This window comes from Esox lucius, chromosome 17 (genome assembly GCF_011004845.1).
Source record: "Esox lucius isolate fEsoLuc1 chromosome 17, fEsoLuc1.pri, whole genome shotgun sequence".
NCBI classification, from domain to species: Eukaryota; Metazoa; Chordata; class Actinopteri; order Esociformes; family Esocidae; genus Esox; species Esox lucius.
This window is the reverse complement of record NC_047585.1, coordinates 11,894,429-11,906,847: the sequence shown is the minus strand read 5'-3', so window position 1 is coordinate 11,906,847 and position 12,419 is coordinate 11,894,429. Positions and strand designations below refer to the sequence as shown.

The following is a 12,419-nucleotide window of genomic DNA, read 5'->3' as shown; positions in this document are numbered from 1 at the left end:
GGAGAACATACATGGTTACTTCAAAGTAATCGTAGTTGGTTGGCTTGAAATATGTGGTCCTGTGTCTCAAATCGGTAGCATTAATGATGGATGGTTTTTTTTAAACTGTCATTATTTTAGAGAATATATGGTTGTGGCAATCTCACAATATTATTTTCAAGTTGGTTTGCTGCCCTTGCAACAAAAAATGTCTGACATCCCACCCAACTACCCCGGACAGTGCAGAGCCATTTTTCCGTCTCACTGACCACCCCTGGCCACTGTCCTTGACATATATCTTACCGTCATATTTGGCGAGGACTGCTTGTACATCAGCGTAGGCCTGAAGCTCCAGTAGGGCCTCCAGGAGGTTTTCGTGTATATTCAACATTCCCAAAAGTGGGAATTCTTTCATTAACTGCGAGAACATAAGGAGTAAGTGAGAGAAGCCATCCTATAAGGTCAGGAGTAATCAGTATTAAAAGGTGTTTAGGCTAGGACAACATAGAGCACTTCAGTTTGTTCTTCTCTTAAATGATTCAGAGCTGGAACACCAGAACCCTCCCTGTAGCCAATCAATGATATCAATTAATTAACAACCTACCTAAAACAAAACAAACACTTCCTTAACGCAGAACTTAAGACCCTTACGTCTCGCATCATTTTCACTGCCTCCTTGATGCGGCCCAGCTTGCGTGCACACATTGCCAGCCTGCGCTTTATATACACCAGCAGGTTGATGTCTTTTCCAGCTATGTAGAAGAAGAAAAGCATGTAATATTAGATAGTTTGAACCCATTTTTTCCAATTGCACAATGTTCCATTAATGATTATGACCTTGCCACAACGCAAGAGCTGATCCTAAGAGCTGATCACAAGAGCTGATTCGCTGAGTCAAACATCGAAACGATCTCGAAAACAAGTTGTTTTGATGGCGCCTGGCAGGTGCCTGGCAGTGATTTACTATGCCATACTCTGGACCGCCAGGGCTGACCAGTAGTGATGCATGGCGGAGCATGCATTTTAATTCAAAAGTTCTTATCGCCGACCAATCATTTAACCTAAAGCCCTGTTCACACCAGGCACGGCAAAAAATGACCGTACGGTACCTTAATGCAAACATCGCAATCAATCTACCCAAACATCACAATCAATCTTCCGCATCTTCATAACCAGTATCACACAGATGGAGGAGAGCCTAGTTTTGTTAGCGTCTAGCAAGGCGACGAGCAGGAGCTTCTCTCAATTTAGGTTTCATTGTAGTAGATGAAATTAACACTTTGAAGTCATGTAGGCTATATATATTTTCCACAAAAATGTCCTTAAAATATTTAACCAAATATTTAGCATAAGTCTGAAACTTGTTTTTTTAAGGCTACTACAAATATTGAGCTGTCAAAGCTTTTTATACAATCCCATAAACACATAGATGGAAGCTACAAATTAGCTTTGTTGATAAATCAACCTGCCGTACCGCATCCAAAGCTGTCTGAGTGCGGTAGATTAGCCAGAGTGGTGTGGATCGCTTTTTAGTGAAATGAATGGACTTTCGCCAGAATGCAATACATTTTGCCGTGCCTGGTGTGAACGAAGGCTTTAAGGCTCAGAGACCGGTTGCTTGTGATGTGGTCCAGGACTCCATGTCAACACTTACCACTTCGCAGGGCCTGTTTAAACAGCCTCTCAGCCTCCGTGATGGTGGTGGCTTCCTCCTCGGCAAGGAGCACATATGCTGCAGCACACCTAAAAACCACAGAGAAGACCTTGTGCTACATGTTCTAGTAGTATGGTGTACATGCTTGTTTTTCCTGAATAACACAAAACAACAGTAAAAGGTTGTTCCCAAATGAGCATGCAGTGTCTTCTGAATGATGTTTACGGTGGCGGAACTCACTCGTGGTTCATTTCTATGGCCTGGTAAGCTGCTCTTATCCGGGCTTGGGGGTTCCTCTCCCTCCAGGCCTTCTGCATCACTGAAAAAGGCCCGGAAAAGACAAGGAACACTGAAACGGTATAGACGTGGATCCAGAACACTGTTCACAGACACACTAGCTGAGGCCAATATGGACAACAGTTGAAAAGACCATCTTATTTGCTCTCTTCACAGATATACCCATTGAAAGGCTTTGATTCTAACCAGTGTCTTCAAGCTTGAGTTGCTGAGTGTCACCAGTAAAGAACGTCTGGTGGTCCTGAGCTGACAGGTTCATATCGTAGTAGGTTAAGGGCTCTTTTCCAGTCACCCAGGTATACCTTCAAGTGCATAGAAAGTTAGAATCATTTATTAACTAATGGCAATTTAACTTCAGTCAGGAGGCCGGTTTAGTTAAACTCAGCACTAGTGACATCCTGTGGTGGAGTGCACATACCTGCTGTATTCAGCCCCTCTGAATAGATTTAAAGGATTCCTCCAAACTTTACACTCTGCAAAAAAAAAAAAAAAAAAGTGCAATGCAAAAAAGCGTTTATTAGTTTGCATTTCATTGCGGCATTGATGGCCTTGCAAACCATATCCACTTAATGGAAGAAAATGGACTGAAAGAGTACCTGAAGCATTGGAAAATGTTTCTGTGCGCTCTTCTATTGTGCTCTTAACACTAATTAATAAGACCTAGGTATGTTCTGGAAAAACACAATACTGGTGAAATGATTACCTGAGACACTAGGTCTTGGCTCAGCCTCTCCATTTACAGAGGAGAATAGTCCTGTGGTGGTGCTGCTCTCCACTCCACCTAGGAGAGGCCGCAGGTGGCTAACAGACACCTGTTCAATGAACGAGGTCCCATACTTACGGAAGTACCACCACTCAAATATCTGCAGGCAGGGGATTGGGAATGTCTTACTGACAGCAATGTACCAGCAACCAAATCTTCCAGACCATTAAATTAGACAATATTTATTGTGCAATGAAACTAGGCTAATAGTTCCACAATTAAGAATGCATTGTGTCCAAACTACACTAAGGGCAAACCAATAAAACCCTGCAGAAAGTAACCCTGTTAAAATCCCAACTTACCAAAATTAGGCCAGAGATGAGCGAGGAGGTTCCAGTGAGTGCCACATAAAATTTAGGGGTCAGCGTATTTAAGAACACAGACGCTGAAACAACAGAAGTTAGGCTAAATCAATTCAAATGCGTCACAGAAGCAAATTAATATCACTGCACATGCCTAAAAGGAATTCAGATTGAAAACCGCAGGTAGAGGCAGATAATGTAGCGTTTACCACACATTTACTTAATCATTATGTTAATTCCATGCAAAACATAGATGAAATGAACGATAACTAGCTAGTTTAGCCACATTCATACAATCAAAGCTATAAAACAGAACATTAACTGCTGTTTTAAATGACGTTAGCTAGCTAACTACCTGGCTAGTTCATATGCAAAAGCTTACTAGCTAGAAGCCACACTGGCTAGCTAGATAGCTAATAAATAAACCAAACTGTTTTTTCATGCAATGTGTTGTCTTTCAGTTGGCTGGCTAGCTTACTATGGAACTGTCAAACGTTCAGTTCCTGCACTGTCTTTCGATTTCTATATGTTAGCAGGAGGTCTGGCTACATTAGCTAGCTAGTCTATTCTTAGATGGCTACTGTGGCTAGTCAGCTAACTCACCTGAGGTAAGAGTGTCCTGCAATTTCAAGGGACTTCGCAGAACATAGATCATAGTTAAAACCATGGCAAACCAAACAGCACATATGTATGTCCATGACCAGGACAGCCATGATTTTAATTTATCAGTAAATCCAAGAGATTGGGGATTACTACTGGTAGCGTCCTCCATGTTTTTACCGGATGGCTGTGCTGTAAACAGAGGAATCATGTGCCAGTGGCACTGTGGAGATCCGCTTCCTCGCACTGTGCAGTCGTTGATCACCACTAGCAGCAGAGGTTCGTCCTATATGAGCCAAGATGGCCGATTTCGAAGAACAGCTCTCTGAAGAAGAGAAGGTACAGTACTTTAAAAGCTTTTCTTAATGTTTTGTGACATTAACTAAATTACTGCATTTTGTTTTGTTCCTTCGTCTATTTATTTGCCTGCTAAAATAGTTTGCTAAGCGAGTAGCTAACTAGCCAACATTACCTTCTTGCTAACTACGCTAGCTATGTCATTAGCTTGCTGGGTAAATAGCTAGCGAGTTAGTTAGCTAACATTCCTTGTTCTGTGATTACACTACTGACAGGGGGATAATTAACGTTAGTTGGCTATGGATGGTTAGAAGACTACGTTTAGAAATGTGGAGCAGTTTATTTGCGTGTTTGTTAACATTTTTACAAACGTTAGCAACCTTCCCCAAAGATGAGTTACCGAATACTACTCTTAACTACACTAGTCAGCTAGCTAGTAGTATGTCTTTGCATTGTTGTCAAGGCAGTGACAGTTTAGCTGGGCTTTACTGTTGCATTAGCAAGGCTTTGGCGCTTTGCTAGCTGACAATGCAGACGCAATTGTCCCATCAAGTTAAGTTATACTGTAACGTTATCGAGGTATGAATGTTTATATAATTATCTTAATGTTATTCGCAAATGTTAGTTATCCAGCAAATACTTTTAGTCTATGAAAGTATTTATTAGCTTGCTAGTTTAACTAGCTAGCAAGATAGCCCAATAGAGTCAGTACTTCCTGTATTGACTGAAAGTCTCCACACCCAGAGACAGCTTTGAAGATACATTATTGCTACTTGTTATCACATTTTCTCTCTTTGATAATATATTGCCTATAAATGATAGTTACTCTATTACAACACAAGGTACTTTTGATTCGTCTGTAAGTCATGATTTCATTAAAAAGTCTATGTAAGTATGAAACCCTATTCAAAATAGGCATACTTGTTCTGAAGATAATAAACTGTGAAAAAGATTTTGGCCAATTTGAATCATCAAAAACATAACCGCCTTCATGTGTGGGATTGGGTTAGACAGGTCTTGGTGTTTGCAGCTTGCAAATAAGCATTTTTTGTCTGCATACCACCTGGTGTAGCATTTCTACTGCTTTTATGGCAGGCCTGAAGCAGGAAGTGTGGCCAGGTACATGTACAGACGAGTAGAATGAGCGTAAGGTATTTACTGAATTCTGCTTTGCTGTGAAAGACACCTTACTGTCTTTGGGAGCATAACACTCCAGAAAATGTTGTTGCAGTTGGTATTGTTAGCATGCACTGCAGCCGTGTTACAAAGTAGAAAAAAAGCATTATGCAGTGAGCACTTTTACTGTGGAATTAAGTTTTAAAAAGCATTTGGGTCTCAGTTTGGACAGAAAGATGTTTAGGGTACAATACTGCAGTACAGGCAACTAATCTCAGTGCACTGTAGACTTTCAGGGAGGGATAGCTCGTGTCTTCCCCATGTTAGACTGTCAGTGGCTCAGCTTCTGACACCAGATGCTTACGCATGCATTACAGCCGCTAAGAAAAGCTCCTGCCATCTAAGGAGTGGCTTGGACAGAGCAGAGGTGGGCCAAGCTGGACAGGAAGCCAAGCCAGTAACTGCTTTCTGCTTCACCCGAGACTTGGCCATGTCATTAAGATCTTGGGGACTGGGCCTGCTATCTTCTTATGCAATAACATACACCATTTACATTTTAGTCAGTTAGCAGGCACTCTTAACCAGAGCGACTTCACAGTAACAGTAAACATTTTCAATTTCAAGTCAGCGATAAAGGCTATCTGGCTAGGATTGTTGCGAGTTTATATTATAAATTATATTTTCTTTTAGGTCCGCATTGCTGCTAATTTTGTCATCCATGCCCCACCTGGAGAATTCAATGAAGTCTTCAATGGTGAGTGTGTTAGAAATCGGACTGTTTTTGTTTACTGGCCATAACGTTCTTGGTCATTCATTATCTCATAACAATGCCGTCGCTGTGTTTCAGATGTCCGGCTACTGCTCAACAATGACAATCTTCTCAGAGAGGGGGCAGCACAGTGAGTAGTGCTTTGTTTATTCTATCGGTGTGTCATATGCTGTTCATGAATTGTTGTGTAAATGTATTTGTAATCTGATGTGTCTGAACAGTGCCTTTGCCCAGTACAACATGGATCAGTTCACCCTTGCCAAGCTTCCAGGGACCGATGATCAGGTAAGATGCCATGTCAGGCAAGCTGGGACTCCTAACCAGCGGTTATAAAATTGTTGTCTCACATCTGACTTGTTGCTGTTTGCCAAAATAAAGTAAAACACGTTCGTAAACAAGGGATACTTTACTTTCAGTGGGAACCTGTAGATCAAGCATGTCTCATCAGGGCAGCAACTGACGACTTCTCTCCATCTGTGTCCTGTCTCCCTTCCAGGTACTGATCACTGAGCACGGAGACCTGGGCAATGGGCGTTTCTTTGACCCTCGCAGCAAGCAGTCGTTTAAGTTCGACCATCTGAGGAAGGAGGCCAGCGACCCGCAGCCCCACGAGGGAGAGGCGTCTCTCAGGCCTTGGAGAGATGCGTGTGACATCGCCCTGTTGGCCTATGTGAAGGAGCACTACCCCAGCGGCGTCTGCACTGTATGTAAAACCCTCACCTTCAGATTCACCATTATAACAATAGTAGAGCATTTCATGTGGAAACACAGTGATAACAATAGAAGAGCCTTTCATGTGGAAACACGGTGATAACAATAGAAGAGCATTTCATGTGGAAACACAGTGATAACAATAGTAGAGCCTTTCATATGGAAACACGGTGATAACAATAGAAGAGCATTTCATGTGGAAACAAAGTGATAACAATAGTAGAGCATTTCATGTGGAAACAAAGTGATAACAATAGTAGAGCCTTTCATGTGGAAACACGGTGATAACAATAGTAGAGCCTTTCATGTGGAAACACGGTGATAACAATAGAAGAGCATTTCATGTGGAAACACAGTGATAACAATAGAAGAGCCTTTCACGTGGAAACACGGTGATAACAATAGTAGAGCCTTTCACGTGGAAACACAGTGATAACAATAGTAGAGCCTTTCACGTGGAAACATGGTAATAACAATAGAAGAGCTTTTCACATAGAAATGCGGTAATAACAATAGAAGAGCCTTTCACTTGGAAACGCTGTAATTCTTTCGGCATGCATGTTCTCAGTGTAGGGTACCTGGCAGCTCACTCTAAGAGCAAGTTGTGGGTTTGATTCCCACTGGGGGGCGAGTATGAAAGATGTGTGCACTAATAGGTCCATGTTGATAAAATTGTCTGCTAAATGACTCAAATTGAAATGTAGTTGTTAGTTTATTAAGAGGGGTATGGTCAAAATTGACAGGAACCTCGTTTTAAATTTTTGGTTTTTTTAACAGGTTTATGGGAAAACTATTGACGGCCAGCAAACTATAATTGCTTGCATTGAAAGTCACCAATTTCAACCGAAGAATTTCTGGTAAGTCACAGTGTACAATGTAAGTAAATGTAAGTAAGCCTTACTTTAAAAATCACAACGCGTGTGTTTTTGTTCATAAGCGTGGCTACAACTTCAACTCTATATAAGGTACAGAATCAGCACTCATTTGTGTTCTCAGGAATGGTCGTTGCAGGTCTGAATGGAAATTCAGCATTTCCCAATCTACAGCTCAAGTTGTCGGAGTTCTCAAAATACAGGTGGGCTAACGTCCGTAGCCAGTTGTTGTCTGAAAGTCAGTTCAAAGAGTGCTGGTTGGGTACAGAGACAATGTGTGAACGGGAATCTGTATATGGTTTTAATATAATATTGTATATTTTGTTTCAGGTGCATTACTATGAGGATGGAAATGTGCAGCTTGTCAGCCACAAGGATATCCAGGAATCCATCACCGTTAATGTGAGCTCTTTCTGAAGGCTGAAGTACACTAGACTATTTTTCCAGATATATTACCCATCCAAGAATCTTTAACGACCATCAAGCCTCAATCATAGGAAACTAGTAATCAGTGTGGTACATTCACCTGACGGAATGCAACTGTAATCGGGACGGAATCGGGCTATAATAACTGGGCAGGTTCGGGACAGAATCGGGCTATAATAACTGGGCAGGTTCGGGACAGAATCGGGCTATAATAACTGGGCAGGTTCGGGACAGAATCGGGCTATAATAACTGGGCAGGTTCGGGACGGAATCGGCTATATTAACTGGGCAGGTTCGGGACGGAATCGGGCTATAATAACTGGGCAGGTTCGGGACGGAATCGGGCTATATTAACTGGGCAGGTTCGGGACGGAATCGGGCTATATTAACTGGGCAGGTTCGGGACGGAATCGGGCTATATTAACTGGGCAGGTTCGGGACGGAATCGGGCTATAATAACTGGGCAGGTTCGGGACGGAATCGGGCTATATTAACTGGGCAGGTTCGGGACGGAATCGGGCTATAATAACTGGGCAGGTTCGGGACGGAATCGGGCTATAATAACTGGGCAGGTTCGGGACGGAATCGGGCTATAATAACTGGGCAGGTTCGGGACGGAATCGGGCTATAATAACTGGGCAGGTTCGGGACGGAATCGGGCTATAATAACTGGGCAGGTTCGGGACGGAATCGGGCTATAATAACTGGGCAGGTTCGGGACGGAATCGGGCTATAATAACTGGGCAGGTTCGGGACGGAATCGGGCTATAATAACTGGGCAGGTTCGGGACGGAATCGGGCTATAATAACTGGGCAGGTTCGGGACGGAATCGGGCTATAATAACTGGGCAGGTTCGGGACGGAATCGGGCTATAATAACTGGGCAGGTTCGGGACGGAATCGGGCTATAATAACTGGGCAGGTTCGGGACGGAATCGGGCTATAATAACTGGGCAGGTTCGGGACGGAATCGGGCTATAATAACTGGGCAGGTTCGGGACGGAATCGGGCTATAATAACTGGGCAGGTTCGGGACGGAATCGGGCTATAATAACTGGGCAGGTTCGGGACGGAATCGGGCTATAATAACTGGGCAGGTTCGGGACGGAATCGGGCTATAATAACTGGGCAGGTTCGGGACAGAATCGGGCTATATTAACTGGGCAGGTTCATGCATGGATTTAATCAAGAAACATGACATCCGAGGAAAATGCTGCGTTGTCGTTGCTCCCATAAAGCTTTGACCAGCCTGGGGTGTGGGTCAGGCTGTGAAAAGCAGGCTATTGTAAATGACTAACAAAAAAATGGGAATGTACTTTTGAGATCTACTGATGGTCCAGAAGCACCACATGGGCCTCATTAGGCTAGTTAGGACATTTTAGGGGTGATAAAGAATTAAGAGTCTTATGACGCCTAACTCGAGCCACTAGGCTGTTACTGGAATGAAATGCACAAAGACATTTCTTCTCTGAAATTGAATTTATCCGCAGTCGAGCTGCATTTGGATGATGCATTGTAGAATATCCATACAGTATATCAACATGGATATGAACTCTTTGCATTTCAGGAAATGTCCATAATATATCTGCGGTAGTAGTGGAGCGGTGGGGTTTCACATAATTACTCACCCACCAGGGGTGTGATTGGCTATTGATTTCTCCCCAGCGGCCTAGATTTGTTGTTGAAATGCGAATGCTGTTTTGATTTAGTGGCTGGGACAAGCGCCAACGAGGAAATCGTTGTCATTTCCTGGTTGCTAAAATCTGCACTGTTTGCTGATTCTGTGTGAGCTGAATGGTGCAGGGAATTGTGTTACCACCTTAATTGCTGTGAAACATATTTTCTGTAGCAAAACACTTTCCTCTTTACAGCTTTTTTAACTGGTGGACAAAAGTATTAGTCATTTTGTGTGATATGGAATTGGATATTTGTTTTACCCAAAGCATGATGCTCTTGTCATTATCATCCTTCTTCCACAAGGGTAACACATTTGATGTTTAGCTGCTTTTAATTCCAAAATTGTGGTGTCCCAACTTATTAGGAAAAAATATGCACTCTGGAGAACCCATGGATGGCACAGCGGTAAATTCACTAACTCACAGCTATGTCATTGCGAGACCGGGGTTTAAATCCTGCTCACAGATGAGCCCAGGGGTCCCACATAAGGTGGTGCATTCTGCCATCACCGTTCGGGTTTTGGTTGGGGGGGCGGGGGTTAGTAACGTAATATGGCTGCCATGCAACGTCACTCTGCATTCGTTCCAATTTACTGAGACTGGATGTGGGGAGGGGGGGATCTGGAGCTAGATTAAGCTAAAGACATTTATGGAGTCAGCCTGGCCTTAGTGGGATAGCAAAACCTAAACCAAACCTGTGTATTTCTCTCTCTTTTACCACAGTTGATTTGAAATGGCTAATTGTTAGGTTTCAACGACCAGTGGCACAGAGCTTTTGCACTAATAAGGAATACATTTTAAAGAGTGTTCATGAAAACTCTGGCGAGGCATCAGTATACACCAGTAGAGGACAGTCTTGATGTTCTACGGTGCCTCTATGGACCACCAGAACTAGACGTAAACAGTCTTTTAAAGGAAGTGGTATGCTGATGTAGGGATTTCAGACCGTACAGCTGAAGACCTGCACTAGAGTGTAGTGGAATCCCTCCTCACAGACTTACTGCATTCACAAGAGACACGGTCGGAAACGTCCATTCAAATTCCACAGTGCCAAACCTCAGCGCTAAGAATTTCATTAAGCTCCGACTGGCCTTTAGTGCAATAAGAATTGTGATGTTGGCATTGGTCTACAGAGAGAGAGGGTTGTTGATTTCTGTGAGGTTTACATGCAGTTGTATTGTAATAGGCAAGTGATCTGACATTTGCCTCATATATTTCCTGTGATTTGATGTCTTGTCCTTCGGTGACCCGGTTGTGTTCCCATTTTGACAGAATGAGACTCAGGCTGCAAAGGAGTTTGTGAAAATCATTGAGGATGCAGAGAATGAATACCAGGTATGAGAATGAATACCAGGTATGAGAATGAATACCAGGTATGCTACATACATTTCCTCACAGTGGCACCTGGAACAAATCGTTGTTTTTGTCTCAATGGTGGCAAGAGTCCTAACATTCGGGTGCCTCGTTTCCAGATGGCCATCAGTGAGAACTACCAGACCATGTCGGACACCACGTTCAAAGCCTTACGCCGGCAGCTCCCTGTCACCCGCACCAAGATCGACTGGAACAAGATCCTCAGCTACAAGATCGGCAAGGAGATGCAGAACGCCTAGGGGACAGCGTTTCTCACTCGGCCTGCCAGTGTTACTGCAAAAGACAAACTGAGCAGGCGAACGGGGGTGTCAGGAACGGAGGCTCCGCTGGGGGTTGGGGGGGGGGGGGGGGGTGTGGTTCTTGTAAAATGTGCGGTCTAATGTGTCCATTTCACTTTGTTAAAGAAAGCCACGGTGGCGTTAGTATGCTTCCTTGGGGCGCGTTAAGAGTCGCTGCCTTTGTTTAAAGAGGACATTTTGTTTTTGCAGGGTTGTTTAGCTCTGGCTTATTTGCTGATGTTTCATTTGAACAAATTGCCTTTAGCAACACTGTGAACAGTTTGGTCAATCGGTCACGACTTCCTGTGCGCAAACACACACACATACTCATGTTCACTCACTCGTCTGATGCTTCAGAATCATGGGTCACACTCCCCATGTGGTAGAATGGATGTGTTTTCCCCAGGTAGCAAATCTTTCGGTTGTCTTTCCAAACTCTTCCATAGGAGGCACTATGGCCAGGAATCAAACAAATACAGATTAAACCACATGCGCTGGTTGATCTATTTAGGTGATTTCTGATCAAGTAATCTTCTGCTGGATTTCCGGCTGATCTTTGTGAATGTCTAAGAAAATGCCTTTTAAACACCTATTGCTTTGCACAGTTCATTTATCTGTGTTAGACTGAATCCTGTTATTTTCAAGTCTTTTGAGTGGGGTGGGGTGGAGGTGGGGGGGGGTTGACTTAATATACTCAAACAAAGCATAGAATTAACAGCCCAGTCTCCTGTTATCTTTCCCTTGCTAAATATGGACTTTTACCTGTTTATTTAAATCATTATTTTAGTCACACAGGCTCAGTTTACAGACGTTTAATCAAGCCTGAAGCACAGTACCATTACTATCCTCGGTCACTGATTAGGCCAAGTTAATATATTATATTCCTATATCACCCTTACCTTCCACGCCTTCCTTTAGCTTTTTGCTATATTTTTATACAAAATGTACGAACAAACATTAAAAAAGGAATAAAGAAGTTGCACCAAATCCTATAAATATTCTTCATCATTGATCCGTTTCACATACCAGTGTGGTGATATGTGCTGATTTGGAAACTCATTATAATCAGAATTGGTGCCAAATGTGTATTTGTAAGTGCTGAGTAGCGCTGAAAATAAAGGGACATAATTTAAAGAAGCAAAGATTATTGTATATCACTTTATATCAAGAAGCACACCTTGAAATGCACCTCTTATGACCGTTTGCATCTGTATAATATTTCATCTGTATTGTGTGTGTACATTTTAACATGTACAATGTGTAAAACCGTGTTGATGGACAATACACAATTATTCTGCCATTTTC

At 42.9% G+C, this 12,419-nt stretch overlaps 2 protein-coding genes across 2 annotated transcripts in view; one reads left to right on the top strand and one right to left on the bottom strand.

Annotated features, from left to right (window-relative positions):
- Positions 1-3,826, bottom strand: part of st7l (suppression of tumorigenicity 7 like) — a 23,306-nt gene extending 19,480 nt beyond the window's left edge. Inside the window, exons 1-9 of the mRNA XM_010893072.4 lie at positions 3,599-3,826; positions 2,996-3,078; positions 2,634-2,793; positions 2,349-2,403; positions 2,117-2,232; positions 1,874-1,952; positions 1,634-1,722; positions 631-731; positions 283-397 (exon numbers count right to left, since the gene is read on the bottom strand). Of these exons, the coding sequence (XP_010891374.2) occupies positions 283-397; positions 631-731; positions 1,634-1,722; positions 1,874-1,952; positions 2,117-2,232; positions 2,349-2,403; positions 2,634-2,793; positions 2,996-3,078; positions 3,599-3,806 (1,006 nt within the window). The 5' untranslated portion in view covers positions 3,807-3,826. The remainder of the gene's footprint in view (positions 1-282; positions 398-630; positions 732-1,633; positions 1,723-1,873; positions 1,953-2,116; positions 2,233-2,348; positions 2,404-2,633; positions 2,794-2,995; positions 3,079-3,598) is intronic.
- Positions 3,813-12,419, top strand: LOC105023680 (F-actin-capping protein subunit alpha-1). Its single transcript, XM_010893071.3, has 10 exons — positions 3,813-3,934; positions 5,699-5,762; positions 5,856-5,907; positions 5,999-6,062; positions 6,274-6,480; positions 7,266-7,345; positions 7,485-7,563; positions 7,691-7,762; positions 10,735-10,797; positions 10,935-12,419. The coding sequence occupies exons 1-10, from the start codon at positions 3,896-3,898 to the stop codon at positions 11,073-11,075; spliced, it is 861 nt and encodes a 286-aa protein (XP_010891373.1). The 5' UTR covers positions 3,813-3,895; the 3' UTR covers positions 11,076-12,419.